The sequence below is a fragment of the Balaenoptera acutorostrata genome, chromosome 11 (genome assembly GCF_949987535.1).
Source record: "Balaenoptera acutorostrata chromosome 11, mBalAcu1.1, whole genome shotgun sequence".
NCBI classification, from domain to species: domain Eukaryota; kingdom Metazoa; phylum Chordata; class Mammalia; order Artiodactyla; family Balaenopteridae; genus Balaenoptera; species Balaenoptera acutorostrata.
Genome location: NC_080074.1, coordinates 400,670 through 418,541, shown reverse-complemented (window position 1 = coordinate 418,541; position 17,872 = coordinate 400,670). Strand labels below are relative to the sequence as shown.

General features: G+C 59.1%; 2 protein-coding genes across 12 annotated transcripts in view; one reads left to right on the top strand and one right to left on the bottom strand.

The window, feature by feature from the left end:
• Window positions 1–4,970, top strand: part of PPP6R2 (protein phosphatase 6 regulatory subunit 2) — a 71,996-nt gene extending 67,026 nt beyond the window's left edge. For 5 of the 8 annotated variants that reach the window (XM_057557070.1, XM_057557071.1, XM_007189245.3 and 2 more), the window contains 8 exons: window positions 285–342; window positions 415–539; window positions 639–799; window positions 1,115–1,286; window positions 1,374–1,462; window positions 2,075–2,237; window positions 3,926–4,171; window positions 4,244–4,970. In XM_057557070.1, the coding sequence (XP_057413053.1) occupies window positions 285–342; window positions 415–539; window positions 639–799; window positions 1,115–1,286; window positions 1,374–1,462; window positions 2,075–2,237; window positions 3,926–4,171; window positions 4,244–4,295 (1,066 nt within the window). In that variant the 3' untranslated portion in view covers window positions 4,296–4,970. The remainder of the gene's footprint in view (window positions 1–284; window positions 343–414; window positions 540–638; window positions 800–1,114; window positions 1,287–1,373; window positions 1,463–2,074; window positions 2,238–3,925; window positions 4,172–4,243) is intronic. The other 3 variants (XM_057557074.1, XM_057557073.1, XM_057557072.1) reach the window with 3 other exon arrangements.
• Window positions 4,971–6,097: 1,127 nt separating this feature from the next.
• SBF1 (SET binding factor 1) overlaps window positions 6,098–17,872 on the bottom strand; it is a 28,962-nt gene continuing 17,187 nt past the window's right edge. For 2 of the 4 annotated variants that reach the window (XM_057557066.1, XM_057557067.1), the window contains 13 exons: window positions 16,420–16,497; window positions 15,991–16,163; window positions 15,735–15,914; window positions 15,141–15,242; window positions 14,879–15,064; window positions 14,681–14,807; window positions 14,449–14,579; window positions 14,148–14,378; window positions 7,754–7,861; window positions 7,447–7,658; window positions 6,659–6,746; window positions 6,457–6,588; window positions 6,099–6,372 (listed from right to left, as the gene is read on the bottom strand). In XM_057557066.1, the coding sequence (XP_057413049.1) occupies window positions 6,274–6,372; window positions 6,457–6,588; window positions 6,659–6,746; window positions 7,447–7,658; window positions 7,754–7,861; window positions 14,148–14,378; window positions 14,449–14,579; window positions 14,681–14,807; window positions 14,879–15,064; window positions 15,141–15,242; window positions 15,735–15,914; window positions 15,991–16,163; window positions 16,420–16,497 (1,847 nt within the window). In that variant the 3' untranslated portion in view covers window positions 6,099–6,273. Of the gene's footprint in view, window positions 6,373–6,456; window positions 6,589–6,658; window positions 6,747–7,446; window positions 7,659–7,753; window positions 7,862–14,147; window positions 14,379–14,448; window positions 14,580–14,680; window positions 14,808–14,878; window positions 15,065–15,140; window positions 15,243–15,734; window positions 15,915–15,990; window positions 16,164–16,419; window positions 16,498–17,872 lie in introns of all 4 variants that reach the window. The other 2 variants (XM_057557068.1, XM_057557069.1) reach the window with 2 other exon arrangements.

Genomic DNA, 17,872 nt, shown 5'->3' with positions numbered 1-17,872 from the left:
GGCCTGTGGCTCAGCCCTGCCTGGCCTTCGGGGCCATCACACCGCTTCCTCAGCTGGAAGCCACATGTGACCCAACGGCCTGGAGACGCTCTCTGGGGAGGCAGAGCAGCCGGGTGGGGGTCACCCCTGGCCGCCCATCCAGAGGTGGGGGAGGGGAGCCCGTGCACCCACCCGGGCTTGGCCTGCAGCCCTGGCCCCCCGCCCCTGCCTTTGCCTCCCTTGGTGGGCTGCCTCCTCCTCCTCCCTCTTGGTGGGACTTGACGGCGTCCCTGTTGTCCTCGCAGCGCCCCATTTGACAGGATCGCGGAGATCAGCTTCAGCGTCGACGCTGACGAGGACAGCGTGAGTCCCGTGGGTGCCCCTTGGGGGTGGCCGGCTGTGGGGGCCGTGTGGCCCACGTGTGCTCTCCTGCAGCCCGGTGCCACTCTGTTTGAGGCCTGCTGCAGTGACCACATCCAGCCCTTCGACGAGGACGACGACCTCTGGGAGGACGAGGAGACACACTGTGTGGCCCGAGTGACCAGAGCCAGGTGGGCCAGGTGGGCCTGGGCGCCACACGGGCACCAGCCCTGTCTCAGCCGTGCCGTGGCGCCCAGGGCGGGCGGGAAGGGCTGCTCTGACCGTGGGTCTCCCCCCAGGTTCGGGGGCCCTCACGCTTCAGAGAGCTGCCGGAAGGACGGCCCGGAGCGCCGAGGTCAAGGTGGGGAGGAGAGCTCGGAAGCAGACGGGGACGGGGCTCGGGCGGGCGCCCTTCGGGCTGCCGTCCGGAAGGAAGGTCCTCGTGTCGGCGACTCAGAAGGTAGATGATGGGGCCACAGGGTGCGGGCCGGGCAGGGGGCTTGGGCGGGAACAAGGGGGACAGAGGATTTGGTGCCCTGGCCTGTGTGTGTGTGGCTGGGCTGCCGTGGGCCTGATGCCCACTGACCCCCCCGGCACACACTTTCAAATATGCTCCTATGCCCCTGACTGTGGTGACGCTCAGCCCTTGGTCTCCCGCCCCGTCACAGTCACTCGTGGCCACGCCGTCACGGCTAGAGGCGGGTGTGCCCCAGTACCGTGGGGGAAGGCACACCCGCACCACTGCTGTGGGGCCTGGACACCACGTCTCCCCCAGCAGGCGCCCCGTGGACGGTGTCTGATGAGCCGGTGAATTCCACGGCCTCGGGCCTGGCTCCGGCAGTGGCGATGGACGTGGGTTCCAGTGTGTGGGCGGCCAGCGCGCCCAGCGCCTCGGCTGCAGAGGAGAGAGGCTGGGCCAAGTTCGCCGACTTCCAGCCTTTCTGCTGGTGAGGCGGGGCTGGGGTGGGGGGCGGCCCCGGCTGCCTGGCGGCCGGGTCTCCTGGGCGTGGGCTCAGAGTTGGGCTTGTCTGCAGCTCTGAGTCGGGGCCCAGGTGCAGCTCCCCCGTGGACAGAGGTCATGGCGATGCCCAGGGTGGCCTGAACCGGGGCCCAGAGAGAACCCGTGAGTAGGGGCGGCCCCAGGGGCAGGGGGGCGGGAGAGGGAGGCCAAGACCTCGGGGCCGCCGTGTTGCCCTGGTGATGCTGGGGTTGGCGCCACGTGCGGGGACTGGAGTGGGTGTGTGGAAGGGGCAGGGCCCCGGCTCCAGGCACAGGACGGCCGGCGAGGCCCTTGGGCTGGCCTCAGCGCACAGGTCCGAACAGCCCACACCCGTCTGTGTTGCCAGGACCCCCGGCAGAGCCTGTCTCCCCAGGCCCGGCCGCCTTCTAGGTGTGGATCACACCTGTGCGCCGTGCCACCCCAGTGCCTGTCCTAGGACCTGCTGAGGGCCCTGGCCCTGAGCTCCCTGTCAGATGGGCTTGGAAGCCCCCCCAGGGTATCAGGGCCACACGGGGAGGGACTTGGAAGCCGCAAGGCTGAGTGGTGGCCCTCCCTGCAGGGAGGACCGTTCCTCCTGAAGTTCCTGTGAATTCACAGACGCACGTGTGCATGTCACACGCACGCGGCCGGGGGGTGTGGGGGACAGGTCTGTCGCCAGTTGCAGGCTGAAGTTCTCGCGTGCGCCGTACTGGTCCCTCTGTCCTCACCTGGTGTCGCCGGCTCCCTGTGTTGCAGCTGGCCCGGCCGCTCCGGGTGCCTGGAACGCATGTGTTGCCAGGAAGGCGCCCCTGGGGGCCCCCAGCGGCCGCGAGGACAAGCAGAAGGTGGCTGTCTCCTCGGAGGCCGTTAGGATGGGCCCCGGTCGGGAGGCTCCCCCGCCGCCTGTGTTCGTCCCCAGGTGAGCAGGACAGGCTGGGTGGGGGGCCGCCGGGTGCACACGGAGGTCTGGCTGTCCCCAGCACCCCGCTGGCCTGGGAGCAGGCCGACCCTCCTGCCCTGGTGGCCCCGTGGCTCCTTGGAGGCCAGCTTTGGACAGGAGGGACACCGCTTCGTCCAAGCGGAAGCTGGGGTGGTCATTGAGACAGCACGGGGCTAGCCCATCTCAGGCCACATCGGAGAGAATGGCCAGGCTTTTGGGGTTCCGGGTGGGCTCTGGAGCTGCCGTTCTCCTGGGGCGGGTGCCTAGTCCCAGACTTGCGCCCACCTCAGCCGGGCGCCTCGGACGCACATGTCCATCACGCTGGACCGGTAGGACGGGGGTGTCTCGGGACTTTGCTTGGGGCCCTGACCCGGGTCGTCCTCCCTGCAGGCTTGGCCCGCGCACCCCACCCCTGCGCCCAGGGGGAAGGTCCAGGCCTCTGGGATCGGCTGGTGGACACATGCCTCCTGGCTGGGTGGGTGGGGCGGGTGGGCAGCGTGAGGAACCGCGTGTGGTGAAGACGGAACAGGGCAGGAGGGCTGGTGAGACGTGAGGGAGAAGGTGGTGCTGGGGTCAAGGCCTGAAGGGGCTGGCGGGGCCCGGGGGGTCAGGGGGCCAGGCCAGACCCCCACGAGGGGACGAGGAGCAGAGAGTGACGGTGCTGTTCCTGTGAGGTCCCCACCCAGTGACCCTGGAGCGTCCCTGCTGATGCTGGGGGTCCAGTCCAGCTCCCAGGACCCCAGGGCGCGCCTGTCCCCGCTGGCGCCCTGCGCTGGGGCTCGCAGCAGTGGGCACAGCCTGGAGGGAGCAGGGTCAAGCTGCGCAGTGCGTGTCGGGGGAGGCACGGTTCACGCCGCCGCTGCAGGGTGGCACGAGCTTGACGCCTGGGCCCAGGGAGAACCTCAGTGCTGGGGTAAAGGTGCACACGCGGCTCCCAAACGGTTTGATTCCTTCTTGAAGCTTAGAGTCGTCGAAATTCTTAAGACCTTTTCCTCTTCTTAACTCCCCGTTCCCCAAAACACCCACCCGGCTCCAAGAAGCAGTTGATGTTCTGAAAGCAAGCCTTCTGGTTCTCGGGGTGGTCTTCGCGCAGCCTGCGGTCTTCACAAGCCTTGGGCCATTGTGGGTGGACACGCGGGGCTTGTCTCCAGGCTCTGCCCTCACTGGCTCGCAAGGGTCAGTGCCAGGCTGGAGGAGATGGCACACAGCAGAAGCAGGCGCTGGGCTGGTGGGGGGACCATGGGCTTGCTCTCCGGGCCGCAGACCAGAGCTGAGTGCCAGGGCTGGGTGTCCCGAGGCCGCCTGCCTCCTGCTCTCAGCCTTTCTAGGTGTGGGCGGGAGTGTTGTGGACAGACGTGGCCTAAGAGGTGTCCAGGGAAGGGCCCTGGGCCTGTGTGGTCCACAGAGTGGTGAGGGAGGGTTGCTGGGAGCACCTAAGCGGCATGTTCCAGACTGGGGTGGGGGTGTGGCGAGGGCCATCTGGAGGGGGCCGAGGGGGACGGGATGCCCGGGATGAGTGCTGCTGGGGAGGAGGCTCAACGCTTTGGTGGACTGACAGGCGGTCTCTGGCGTGTTTGGAACTTGGGGTGGCAGAGGGGCCTGGGCCACCCTGCAGGGTGGAGCCCCACTGGAGGTGGTCCAGTAACCGGAGCCTGTCTGCCACGCAGGGCTGAGTGCGCCACCAGCACACCTCCAGACCTGGCCTCCCTTGCGCCTGTGGAAGTGACCTCTGCCCCAGTCGGGGCCGTCCTCCCCGAGGCTGCCGTGGCGGCCACCACAGTACCAGGCAACGCCGGCCCCGCCCCGGCCACCCCAGCAGTCTCTCCTGTGCTGGCCGTGGCCGTCACCCCTGCAGCCCCAGCTGGCCCAGCTGTCTCCACAGCGGCCACCCTGGGGACGGTGACAAAGGACAGGTGAGCAGGTCGGACCAGGGGAGGGGCTGGGTGGGGACCCTTGCCCTGAGCGACTCCTACCCACCCCCGCAGGCAGACTGACGGGCCGCTGCCCGCGGGAGCCGCCTTAAATGGCCTCGTGTGATGCTGCCGCCGCCCAGCCTTGGCGCCCCAACCAAGAAAACTACCTGGTGACGCAGTTTGTCTTTTTTAATTTAATTTAATTTAATTTTAAAATAAATGCTGCATTGGTAAAGCTGGCAGTTGGAACCAGTCAGACGGCCCAGCCTGCATTTCTCCTGCCTGACTCCGGGTGGGCCTTGAGGGTCCAGCCCCACGCACAGCAATAAGGCCTCAGACAGGGGCTCTGCCTGCGCCACAGGCTCTGAGCCTGTTTTTATCCATTTTTTAACAAATGCGGATAGAGCCACGTGTTTGCACTTTTTAATCTAGCGCAGGAGAGGGTCTCCTAGGCTCTGGGGACAAATGTGGGTCTGGAGCTGGGCTGGCCAGACGGGGTTTTAGCTGCCCGGTGGCCCTGGGAGCTGGCCTTGAGCCAGGCTGCAAACTTGACTGCCTTAAAAAAAAAAAAAAGCCCCCCGCAGCCTGGCAGGCTGTCCGCAGTGGGCAGTGGGGGGCGCCTGGCAGGAGCTGGCCACAGGCGTGCAGGACGGGGTGCGGAGGGCCCAGCAGTGCCCGGGCGTAGGGGGCTACCCTGCACCTGCCGGGAAGGGCGGGGTATCTCATGTTACTGTTCTAATGATCTGACAGGGCATCCAGACCCCACGACTCCCAATAAAAGTTGTTATTCTCACCGACAGACCCGCGTATTGTTACGCTGCGGGCCCTGGATTCCCAACCTGGCTGGCAGCAGGGGTCGTCTGCTGCCCCCGGGCCCGTCTTTGAGTCAACTCCTGAGTAAAGACTGAGCTTTTTTTTCTTTGTGAAACGAGCTCTGCCTGGAGGTTGAGTCTCGGGCAGGGACCCCAAATCCACAGGTTCCTGGGCAACAGGAACATCAGCCCGACGGCTGTCCGTGGGCCCAGGGAGGACCTGGGTGAGCCCCGCCTTGGCGCCCACTGACGGGTGCCGCTGCTGGCCGGGCCCCCCGCACCACCAGCCCCTCTGACCAGGAGCTGTGGCCGCCACCCCGACCACTCTGGGATGTTCTCCCAGCCTCCGCGGTGCCACGTTCCACCCCACACACCCCCACCTGCTGCCCACCCAGCCCTGCCCCGCCCCTGGTTGGCACCCGTTGCAAGTGAGGCCCTAGCCTGGGTGGGACTCACGTCTGAATGGGAGAGTGACCCACATTACAGCCAAGACTGGGGCGGGGTGAGGATGGTCAGGACCCCAGGGGAGAGGCAGAGACAGGCTTTTGGAGCAAAGTGCCCATAACGGAGGCCGTCGGGTCCCTGGGGACCCACCTCCCCATACATAAGCCCCCCCATGTCAAGCCCTCAAGCAGCCTTGCTCTCCAGAGAGCCCACCCTCTTTGGTGTTGTCTCCCCCTCCTCAGGCCCCGTCCCACTCCTCCATCCATCCCATCCCACTGACTGACTCTCATCTGACCAGGGAAGAACCAGCATGTCTGGACTCTGGACAGCTTCCTGGGGGCCACCTCCCCTGTACCCCCTTCTTCACAACACACACACCTCTAGGTGGCGCCTTCTGCACCAGCCCCAGGATCGCCTCTGAGGCCTGGAGGGATGGGTGGCCGGGCACCAAGCAGAAGCCTGGTGATGCTGGCCCCCGCCGCCCACCCCGGCCCCGGGACACGGAGGAGACGCAGGCGTGTGGGGTGTCATTAGCGCTCTTTATAGACTCTGGTTCTAGGAACAGGTTGTCTGCGGCTGGCCGGCCGGGGCCAGCACGTTGACAGGGCGGGAGGGGGGATATTTACAGGCCCACCGCGAGGGCTGTACCGTGGCTGCTCCCGGCGGGTGCTCAGCCAGGGCTCCAAAATAAGTTAGAGCTGGCCGGGCGGGGTGGGGGCTGTACACACATTTGGGGGCGGGGCCTCAATACTGTCAAGGGCGGGGGCTGTAAACATGGCCGGGGGGCCCTGCCCACCCCTAGTGGTCTGTAACGACTGGACGCAGAGCTGCCGAGCAGGGCCGGGCTCAGGCGTCCGACAGGCAGCTCTGGATCTGGTCCACCCACTGCTGGGCTGACGGCACGTCCTGGGCACAGAAGTTGTAAACACGACGCGTCGTCTTCACCTGGGGACACGGGACACTGACTCCACGGCCCCACGCGGGCCACCTCCCCCCCCCCGCGCCCCCCATCCCCCAGCCGCAGCTCACGTCAAAGAAGGCCTTCTCGTCCACGGTCTTGGGGGCACCCAGAGTGGGAGTGCCAGGCGCCACGGCCTCCACCTCTGCCAGGTCGATGAAGCCCTTGCACTCCGTGTCCACTCGGTGGTCGTAGTAGCGCAGCTGAGCAGGGCAGGAGGTCAGGGTAGGGCTCCCTCAACTCCCTACCCCTGCCGGCCCACTGACCACTCACCTGGTGCTTAGTCTTGTCCAGCACAAACCAGCGGGCCTTCCAGGGCTTCATGAAGGCCCCCTTCTTGTACAGGGTGCCCTCATAGGACCTGCGTTTGCAGGAGAACCGGCCGGCACAGCCATCAGGGCCCGCAACGGCCCCGCCTCGCCAGCCCCGCCAGCCCCAGCAGCAAGACCGAGGTCCCTGTCCCCAGACCGACCCAAGCCCGGAGCACTGGGCAAGGGAACACGAAGCAGCCTGGGGTTGTTCCCAGAAAGGACCCCCTCACGCCCGTCACAGCACAGACACTTCGGGAGGGTCCCACACCAGAGCCTCAGGGTCTCAGGGAAATAGCCCTACATGCAGAGCAGGGACCCCTGACACGGAGCAGGCAGGTCTGGGGAGGCGACTGCGGCAACGTGGCCCCTCCAGGCCCAGAGGGTGGCATGCAGCCTGCCGGGCCCCAGCCTCTGCTGGAAGCTGCCCCAACCTCACTGGGCACTTGGCCCACCCTCACAGGTATCCCATGGTCCCTGTCCCTCTCCTCCTCCGCAGCCACCGTGGCCTGGCTGTGGTCACCAGTTCTATATCCCAAACCCCTTCCAAGCCCACCTGCTTCTCCCCAGTAATGGTCACAGCTTAGGCTCAGGCCACCATCATGGCCTCCCGCGCAAATCAGTCCACCTAAGAAATAACTAGAAGCTCCCCAAAGGCACCTGCCCCCCACCCATCTGAGAATTGCCTGGGACCCCAGTTGAGTCCCTCTAGCTCAGAGGTGTCCGTGGTGCAGAGAGAGCTGCTTCTCACACCTGTTCTCGCTCTCAGCTGTCTGGAACTGGCTGTACAGGGTGCTGGTGCTGCGGCGGGCTGCCTGGCGGGAGCCGGACGCAGTTGAGCCGCTGCTCTGGTCACTGTCCAGACTGAGGCTCAGGGTGGAGCCCACGGGTCCCTCCTGCAGGTACACACCCAGCGAGCGGCGGTGGTGGGGCACACTGGACACCAACAGGGAGCTGGGGGTGCCCTGGGGGCAGGAGGGTGGGCCCGTGTCAGGGGGGTGGCCTCCACCTCCTCCTGGCAGCAAGCCCACCCCAGCCCCCCACACCCACCCCCGCTCACACGTCCGTCTTGCCGGCCTTCAAGGCGCTGGGCAGCTTTCACCCGATCCCAGGCGTCCTTCCAACGCTCAGGGGGTCGGCCCAGCTCTGTCTCCAGCCGCTGCAGCTCCTGGAGAAGAATCAGTGAGAGATGACGCAGAAGAAAAGTACCCAGACTAGAACACGAAAGGATAAAAGGATGGAAGATGTACGAAAGGAGACAGGGAAAAGATCTAACGAATGTATAACTGTTGTCCAGGAGGAGGAGGAGGAGGCAAGGGGGAGGGATTGGGCAAAATCAGTATTTGGAGACAACAGTTGAAGAGACATCAAAAAATATAATCAAGGGACTTCCCTGCTGGCGCAGTGGTTAAGAACCCACCTGCCAATGCAGGGGACGCGGGTTCGAGCCCTGGTCCGGGAAGATCCCACATGCCGCGGAGCAACTAAGCCCGTGCGCCACAACTACTGAGCCCACGTGCCTACAGCCCGTGCTCCGCAACAAGAGAAGCCACCGCAGTGAGAAGCCCGCGCACTGCGATGAAGAGTAGCCCCCGCTCGCCGCAACTAGAGAAAGCCCGTGTGCAGCAACAAAGACCCAACGCAGCCAAAAATAAATAAATTTAAAAAAAAATTATTAGACAAGCAGAACGGCAGGAAAATAAGAAGCATCCTCAGGGGAAAAGTTAAAAGAAACAGATACAGAAATGAACTAGACACTCAATTAGCATACCAGAAGTTCAAAACAGTTGTTATAAATACATTTAAGATTTAAAGATGGACATAATGGTTGAGCAAATGGGGAATCTCTACAGAAAAGAAAAACTATAAAAAAAAATGGAAACACTAGAGCTGAAAAATACGATATCTAAAATGGAAAATTCATTAAATAGGCTTAAGAGCACATTAAACATAAGAAAAGAGCAGTAGAGTTGAAAACAATGTAATAGGAATCATAAAAAAAACTGCAGACAGGAGAGCTTGGAGGAAAAAACCAAATACAGCCTCAGTGACCTATCGGGCAAAAAAGTCCCAGAGGAAATGAGGGACAAGATCATGCAGAAAAAACTTTTTAAAGAAACAATGGCCTAGGGACTTCCTTGGCGGTCCAGTGGTTGGGACTCTGCGCTTCCGACACAGGGGGCGTGGGTTCGATCCCTGGTCGGGGAACTAGATCCCACATGCCGCGGGGCACAGACTAAAGAAAGAATGGCCTAAAATGTACTAAGTTTGATTGAAACTATCATCCCATACATCTAAGAAGCTTAAAGAACTCCAAGCAGAACAAACACACAAAAAAACCATGTGATGGCCAAATTGCTGACACTAAAGATGAAGACAAAACCTTAAAGGTAGTCAAGGAAAAAAAGGGTGATGTTACACACGGTTTACAAGGATAAGAACGAGCACCAACACTCAATCAGAAACAATGCAAGCAGAAAACACTGGAACGACATCTTTAAACTGCCAAGTATAAAAAGCTGTCAATCTAGCATTCTACATCCAAAGAAAACACCCTTTAAAAAATAAAGGCATAGGGCTTCCCTGGTGGCGCAGTGGTTAAGAATCCGCCTGCCAATGCAAGGGACACGGGTTCGAGCCCTAGTCCGGGAGGATCCCACATGCCGCGGAGCAACTGGGCCCGTGCGCCACAACTACTGAGCCTGTGCTCTACAGCCTGCGAGCCACAACTACTGAAAGCCACCTAGAGCCCGTGCTCCACAGCAAAAGAAGCCACTGCAATGAGAAGCCCGTGCACAGCATCAAAGAGTAGCCCCGGGCTTCCCTGGTGGCGCAGTGGTTGAGAGTCTGCCTGCCAATGCAGGGGACATGGGTTTGAGCCCTGGTCTGGGAAGATCCCACATGCCACGGAGCGACTGGGCCCGTGAGCCACAATTACTGAGCCTGCGCGTCTGGAGCCTGTGCTCTGCAACAAGAGAGGCCGCGATAATGAGAGGCCTGCGCACCGCGATGAAGAGTGGTCTCCACTTGCCGCAACTAGAGAAAGCCCTCTCACAGAAACGAAGACTCAACACAGTCATAAATAAAGAATGTGAATTTCTTAAAAAAAAACAAAAACAAAACACTTAAAAAAAAAGAGTAGCCCCTGCTCACCGCAACTAAAGAAAGCCTGAGCGCAGCAATGAAGACCCAACGTGGCAATCAATCAATCAATCAATATTCCTTTAAAAAATAAATAAATAAAGGCATAGGAAGAGAAATTAAAGAAACAATCCCATTTACCGTTGCATCAGAAAGAATAAAATACCTAGGAATAAACCTAAGGCGGCAAAAGACCTGTACTCCAAAAACTATAAGATGCTGATGAACAAAACTGAAGATGACACAAACAGATGGAAAGATATACTGTGTTCTTGGACTGGAAGAATCAATACTGTTAAAATGACCACACTACCCAAGACAATCAACAGATTCAATGCAATTCCTATTAAATTACAAATGGCCTTTTTCACAGAACTAGAACAAAAAATTTTTAAATTTGTATGGAAACACAAAAGACCCCGAATAGCCAAAACAATCCTGAGAAAGAACAGAGCTGGAGGAATCATGTGCCCTGATTTCAGAATATACTACAAAGCTACAGTAATCAAAACAGTGTGGTACTGGCACAAAAACAGACACAGATCAATAGAAGAGGATAGAGAGCCCAGAAATAAGCCCATGAACCTATGGTCAATTAAACTACAACAAAGGAGGCAAGAATATACAATGGAGAAAAAACAGCTTCTTCAATAAGTGGTGCTACGTGCTAAAGAATGAAATCAGAACATTCTCTAACACCATATACAAAAATAAACTCAAAATGGATTAAAGGGAATCCCCTGGCAGTCCAGTGCTTAGGACTCCACGCTTCCACTGCAGGGGGCACAGGGCTGATCCCTGGTCAGGGAACTAAGATCCCACAAGCTGCATGGCGCCACCAAAAAAAAAAAAAAAAAGGGTTAAAGATCTGAATGGAAGACTGGACGCTATAAAACTCCCAGAGGGAAACACAGGCAGAACACTCTTTGACATAAAGCACAGCAGTATTTTTTTGGATCCATCTCCTGGAGTAACAAATAATAACAAAAATAAACAAATGGGACCTAATTAAACTTAAAAGCTTTTGCACAGCAGAGGAAACCATAAACAAAATGAAAAGATAGCCTATGGACTGGGAGGAAATATTTGCAAACAATGCTACGGACAAGAGATTAATTTCCAAAATATACAAACAGCTCACACAGCTTAATATCAAAGAAACAAACAACCCAATCAAAAAATGAGAAGACCTAAATAGACATTTCTCCAAAGAAGACATACAGATGGCCAACAGGCACATGAAAAGATGCTCAATATCACTAATTATTAGAAAAATACAAATCAAAACTATAATGAGGTATCACCTCACACCAGTGAGAAGTCCATCATAAAAAGTCTACAGGGGAGGGACTTCCCTGGTGGCAGTGGTTAAGAATCCGCCTGCCAACACAGAGGACAAGGGTTCGATCCCTGGCCCGGGAAGATCCCACATGCCACGGAGCAACTAAGCCTGTGCACCACAACTATTGAAGCCCATGTGCGTAGAGCCCGTGCTCTGCAACAAGAGAAGCCACCGCAATGAGAAGCCCACGCACTGCAACAAAGAGCAGCCCCCGCTCACCGCAACTAGAGAAAGCCCGCGCGCAGCAATGAAGACCCAACACAGCCAAAAAAAATAAATAAATTAAATAAATAAACGTAAAATTTAAAAAAATCTACAAATAATAAATGCCGAGAGGGAGTGGAGAAAAGGGAACCCTCCTACACTGCTGGTGGGAAAGTAAATTGGTGCAGCCACTATGGAAAACAGTATGGAGGTTCCTCAGAAAACTAAAAATAGAACTACCATATGACCCAGCAATTCCACTCCTGGGCATATATCCAGAAAAAACAAAATCTCTAATTCAAAAAGATACATGCACCCCCCCCCCCAATGTTCATAGCAGCAATATTCACAAAAGCCAAGACACAGAAGCAACAGATGAATGGATAAAGAAGATGTGGCGTATTTATACAATGGGATACTACTCAGTCATAAAAAGAATGAAATAATGCCATGTGCAGCAACGTGGATGGACCTAGAGATTATCATACTAAGTAAAGTAAGCCAGACAGAAAAAGAGAAATATCATATGATGTGGAATCTAAAAAAATGATATAAATGAACTTATTTACAAAACGGAAATAGACTCACAGACATAGAAAACAAACTTATGGGGGCTTCCCTGGTGGTCCAGTGGTTAAGAATCCGCCTTCCAGTGCAGGGAGCGCAGGTTCGATCCCTGGTCAGGCAACTAAGCCCATGGGCCACAACTAAAGAGCCCACATGCTCTGGATCCCATGTGCTCTGGAGCCCGCGCACCACAACTAGAGAGAAGCCAGCGGGCCACAAATAAGACCCGACGCAGCAAATAAATAAATAAATAAATAAATAAATAAATAAATAAAAACTTATGGTTACCAAAGGGGATGGCGGGAGGGATAAATTAGGAGTTTGGGATTAACATATACACACTACTATATATAAAACAGATAATCAACAAGGATCTACTGAATAGCACAGCATACCATAGTTAACATCTTGTAATAATCTATAATGGAAAAGACACTATAAAAGGATATATATATATCTGAGTCACTCTGCTATACACCTGAAACTAACACAACATTGTAAATTAACTATACAATAAAAACAGAAATGGTGAAATTAAAGAAAAAATGAAGACATTTTCAGGTAAAAAAAAAAAAGCTGAGGGAATTTGTCACTAGCAGATTTGGATTACAAGAAACATTAAAAGTTCTTCAGGGGCTTCCCTGGTGGCGCAGTGGTTGAGAATCTGCCTGCTAATGCAGGAGACACGGGTTCGAGCCCTGGTCTGGGAAGATCCCACATGCCACGGAGCAGCTGGGCCCGTGAGCCACAGCTGCTGAGCCTGCGCGTCTGGAGCCTGTGCCCCGCAACGGGAGGGGCCGCGATAGTGAAAGGCCCGCGCACCGTGATGAAGAGCGGTCCCCGCACCGCGATGAAGAGTGGCCCCCACTTGCCGCAACTAGAGAAAGCCCTCGCACGAACCGAAGACCCAGCACAGCCAAAAATAAATAAATAAATAAATAAATAAATAAATAAAAAAAAAAAAAAAAAAAAAAGTTCTTCAGGCTAAAGGGAAATGATACAATACCAGATCTACACTGAGAATGAAAAATACTGGGTGCAGCAAAAAGCATAAAAGCATAGAAGGCTTTTTCCTTGTTTCCTAATTTTTTTAAAACAAAGTTGACCATTTAAAACAACCATAATCCATGCTCTGTGCTGATGTCACAGGTAAAAGTAAAAGGGGTGATGACAAAGGCAGAAGGACAGGAGTGGGCAGTTCCCGTGGGGGGGTGTGCAATTCAATCCCAGATGGGCTGGGACTGCAGTCACTGACAACCACTAAAAATAACACAAAGATACAGCTCAAAAGCCACACAAAGTAGATAACATGGAAAAGTAATACTCAACTATCAGGAAAAATAACAAAAGGAAGAAAGTAGCAAAAAAAAAAAAAAAAAAAAGTCCAATGAAAGAAATGGGTAAGAAGAAGACCTAACCACATGCTGAGTACCATCCAGAAACTCACCTTAACTGTAAAGACACAGACCAGTCAGAAGTGAAAGCACTACAGACATCACGCCACACAGATGCTGGCCTAGGGACACCGACTCCAAGACCACGAGTAGTACCAGAGATAAGAGGACAGTCCTCTGCTCTCTGTGCTTGTGGATCCCCTTCACCCACAAAACCATGACCCAGGCTCCCCAAACCCTGGGTGGCCAGTGCCTTCAGCCTGGGCCACTGCTGGGCTGTCAAAACCTTGTCACCTGCTTGTTTACACCTCACCACCTCCCCGAGAGGCAGGAATCAGCCTCCCCACTTTCCCCACAAGGAAGCAGATGATCAGGATGCTTAGATATCCCTCCAAAGACACCCAGCCAAGGGGTGGGGAGGGGCATGCAAACCTTCCTGTGGTCCGGACCTGAGGCCCCGGGGGAGAACTCCGGCCACCGGACAGCCACCCTCCATGCCACCCCAGCCTCCCCCCAAACCCCAACCCCAAGGGGCTCTTTTCTCTCTTCCGGGGGCCCATGTCCTATTGAATCCTGATTGCTGAGGCTAAGCAGACACGCCCACTAAGTCTGGCAAAGGGAGGGTGAGAGAAGCCTGAACATCAACCCCAAGCTTCCAGGCCCATCTCTCTCTGAAGGGGGAACCACCAGGCAGGAGGGAACCCAGCAGAGCACCGTCCACATCGGGGGGCGGGGGGGGGCAGGGGCAGGGCCACCGAACTGACGTGCGCTAGGACCCCCTCTCCCCTCTCAGGGGCCACACGCACCTCCAGCAGCTGGGAGATGGCGTCGGGCTGGGCTCGGGGGCAGCTGTCGTAGCAGGGCCACACCACCCGGCGCCTGCTCTGGGGGGCACCCCCATCGGGCCGCTCCTCCTCCGGGGGCTCAGGGGGCCCCTGCGCCAGCTCCCAGTCATAGGGGGGGCCCTCAGCCAGCGTCTCCTCGGTGTAGAAGTCCCACACCTTCAGGTTGGACACGTTGCTGTACGGCCGGAGGACCTGGGGGCGGGCCTAGCGTGAGCACCGGGGCACGGAGGGGCCCGCCCGCCCCGACCAGGCCCCGGCTCACCTCCGTGTCCTCGGGCGCGTACAGGTAATTGTAGAACACCGGCGTCCTCTTGCTCAGCCGCTCCACGTACTCCCACACCGAGCGGCAGGCCGGCTGGCCCCGGCGCTCCCCCTTCTCCTCATACAGCAGCCCTGCGGGGGGCAGCGCTGAGCGCGGCCCCACCCCGGCTGCCGACCGCGCCCCCATGCCCACCGCCCCCGCCCACTGTCCCCGGCCCCCGCCCCCACCGTACCCAGCTCGATGCGTTCGTAGTCCGAGTCCAGCAGGAAGGTCCGGAAGCGGTGGGACGCATGATGGTAGCCAAGGAACTTGAGGTAGAACGGGCTGAACTCGAACTCCATGGGGAACTGCAGGTGGACCTGTGGGGCGTCAGGAGTCAGCGGCCAGCGGTCAGCACGCACAGCGCCCCCCACCACGGCCGCCCGCTCACCTGGTGCACGCAGTCCAGGAACTGCAGAAAGACTGGCGTGAAGCCACTGCTTTGCCCGGCCAGGGTGTGGGCCCCGCGGTGGCTGAAGCGATGGCCAAAGGACAGCCACTCCTTCTCCACCAGCAGACGGAAGCCCTCCAGGGTGCGGTAGAAGGGGTCCGAGAGCAGCTGCACCAGAGACACCACCTGCCAGCAGCGCCGTGGGTCAGCAGGGCGTGGGGACCTGGCCCAACCACCCCCCCCAACCCCGGCCACTGCGCACCTGAGTGGTGATGTCCCAGCCGTCCTCCAGGCTCACCAGGACAGAGGAGCCCGAGTCCAGGAGCTCCACCACCAGCACCGACACCTGCAGCAGCTTGTGGATCTGCAGGGACCCGCAGCCCCTCAGCACCTCCCAGAGCCTGCGACCTAAGACTCCAGCACCCAGCCGGGCCCCCAGGACCCACACATCCACAGGAGCGGCGGCCGCGCGGGCCCACGCCAGGGGACACCCCGCAAGGCAGCACAGCCTGGATGGACCCGAAATGCTCTGGCGTGCTTCCTCCCACCCGGCCGCCCACCCACCCGCCTATCAGCATCTTCTGGGCCTGAAGAGGCGCCCCCTCTCCTTGACGTGCCCAGCCCCACCCTGACAGAGAGCAGAGGTCTCCAACACAGCTGGGCCCTGGCCTCCCTCCCCTGTCCAGGTACCACCACTGGGAAGTGGCCATCATCCCCTCCTGAAGCCCAATGCTATCAAAAGAGCAAGCCCAGACCCCACCCACCCACGGCTCTAGGTAAGTGGGGGGCCCGGCCCATTGCATCCCCTCCCCCCGGGTAGCCCTCCACCACAGTGGGTCAGGGGCAGTGGAGAGACCTGGATCAGCCACTCTGAGTCTTCCAGCGAGCACAGGAAGGAGGCTGAACCCGGCTCAGTGGCAGGATAGCCAGGGACACACGCCTTCAGCAGCTTCTTGAAGCTGCCTTTCACCTGCCGTGTCTCGAACACCTCGATGGGCACCAGCTCCCACTGCTGCAGGGGATCTGGCCGTACACCCTGGAGGAAGCCGGCTGTGGTGAGACGCGCCCAGGGCCTGTGCCCCGACCTGACCCCAGGACCCCGTCCCAGTCACCTTGAGCTGGGCTTTGTCTCCAATGATGTAGAGGGCTGCACGCTGGGGCCGGAGAAAGCCTGGGTCGGGGGGGGCCCCGTTGGCCTGGGGGGGACCCATGCCTGCTAGCCGGGTGCCTACATCAGTGCTGAGCCCACCGCTGCGCCCACTGGCCCGGACACTGCCCCATTTACCTGCACAGAGAAACCAGGTGAGCACCAAAGCAGGGCCAGGGCATCACTTACCTGGGGCTGAGCTCCCAGGGAGGGCAAGGGCGGGACTCAGGGCGTCAGGCTGTTAGTGCCCGGGGCTGTGGGGAGGGCTGGGTTATGCTGGTCTGTCACACGGGGCCGTTAGTGCCAGGTGTGGGGGACGTTAGTGCCCATGAGCAGTCACACGGGGCCATCAGTGCCAGGAGTGGGGAGCCAGCCCGCACGGCCAGTACGGTACCTCGGGGCGCAGTCCGTCTGGAGGCCGAGGCCGCCATGGGGTTGGACAGCGTGGTGACCCTGGCTCTGGGGCTGGGCACTGGGGGCACAGCAGAGAGAAGGCTCAGGCCTGGCCCCAGGCCCGGGGGTGCGCCCAGCAAGTGGGGAGCTGTGGCCCAAAGAGACTGGGTGCAGGGCTGGGTCGCCACCAACCCCCCCGGGGGCTCCAGAGACAGTGAGGATCAGCACCAAGGCCCTCTGGGCCCCCAGGGCAAACTAGGGAACAGAGGACCCGGTGGCAGGTAGAAAGGCTCAGGGGACAGGCAGGACCCTGGGCCGCCTCGTCTGCACCCTCAGCCCCGTGGACACTGCCTAAGCTGCTCATGACACACGGCCACCAAGCGGCCTCTGCCCAGCACACAGCAGCAGGAGGTGCCCGTGAGGCACAGCCCAGAGAAGAGGAGGCCCAGCCTGGGAGCTCCCAGCCTGGAACCTCGGAGGGTGGTTCAATCCAGGACACAGGCAGGCCCGAGTCCCAGCACAGAGCCACCTGTGAGGACCAGGCCCGAGGCTTACGGGCTGGGACGGCCCAGCTTGGAGGCACAGGGAGCCCGCAGGAGGCGGATCCACAGTGGCCTCTGGATTCCAAAGCCTGCACCTGGTTCTGACCCGGGCTCACTCGCCTCTACAGAGAGGGCGCAGGGCACCAGAGGCCAGCATGGCGCTAGCCCACTGCGCTGCAGGCAGAAGCACGGTCACCCACAGTGAGGATGGTGTGTCCTCGTGACACAGAGTCTGGACTGGAACCGGTGTACGGCTGAGGCGAGCCGAGACCCTGTACGCCCCTAGGCAATGAGGGGGAAGGCCCGTGCCCAGAACTCGGGGGACACCAAGAAGCACCACCAGTGGGCTGTGGGGACAGTCAGAGATGCCCAAGCAACACTAGGGAAGACACAGGCACTAGGAGACGAAAGATCCTGTGGGGAGGGTGCTGCCTGCAGGGGCCAATCAGAACCTCTGAAGGGGGCAGAAGGCAGGAAGACAGCGTAACCATGAAACATACTTAGTGATGGACTCTGATGTTGGGAAAACTAAAAGCCACTCAAACTAGAGAGTGGTATTCCCAGCAGAGGACCAAGAGGAGGAAGGCCTGTGCCGCTTCGGAAGGTGGCACCGCGTCCAGCGCTTCCTAGGGCAGCGTCCCCATTAACTACCTACCGTGAGGACAGCCTGGCCACCCTGTTCCCAGCCCCCTTGGCCCCGGCGCCCAGCAAGTGGTGACAACAGCTGCAGACGGAGCACCGAACTACAGGCTGCACGGGCACTGGGGGCTGCTGTGCGCCAGCAGCAGCGGAGGTGCCTGCGGCTGGGGTGCTCCTCGGGCCTCACTTGGGAGGGGTGAAGGCCCTCCAGCTACAGGAACGAGTGGCGGCTGCCCCAGGAGGCCCTGTGCCACGGGCAGGAGCAGCCTGGGC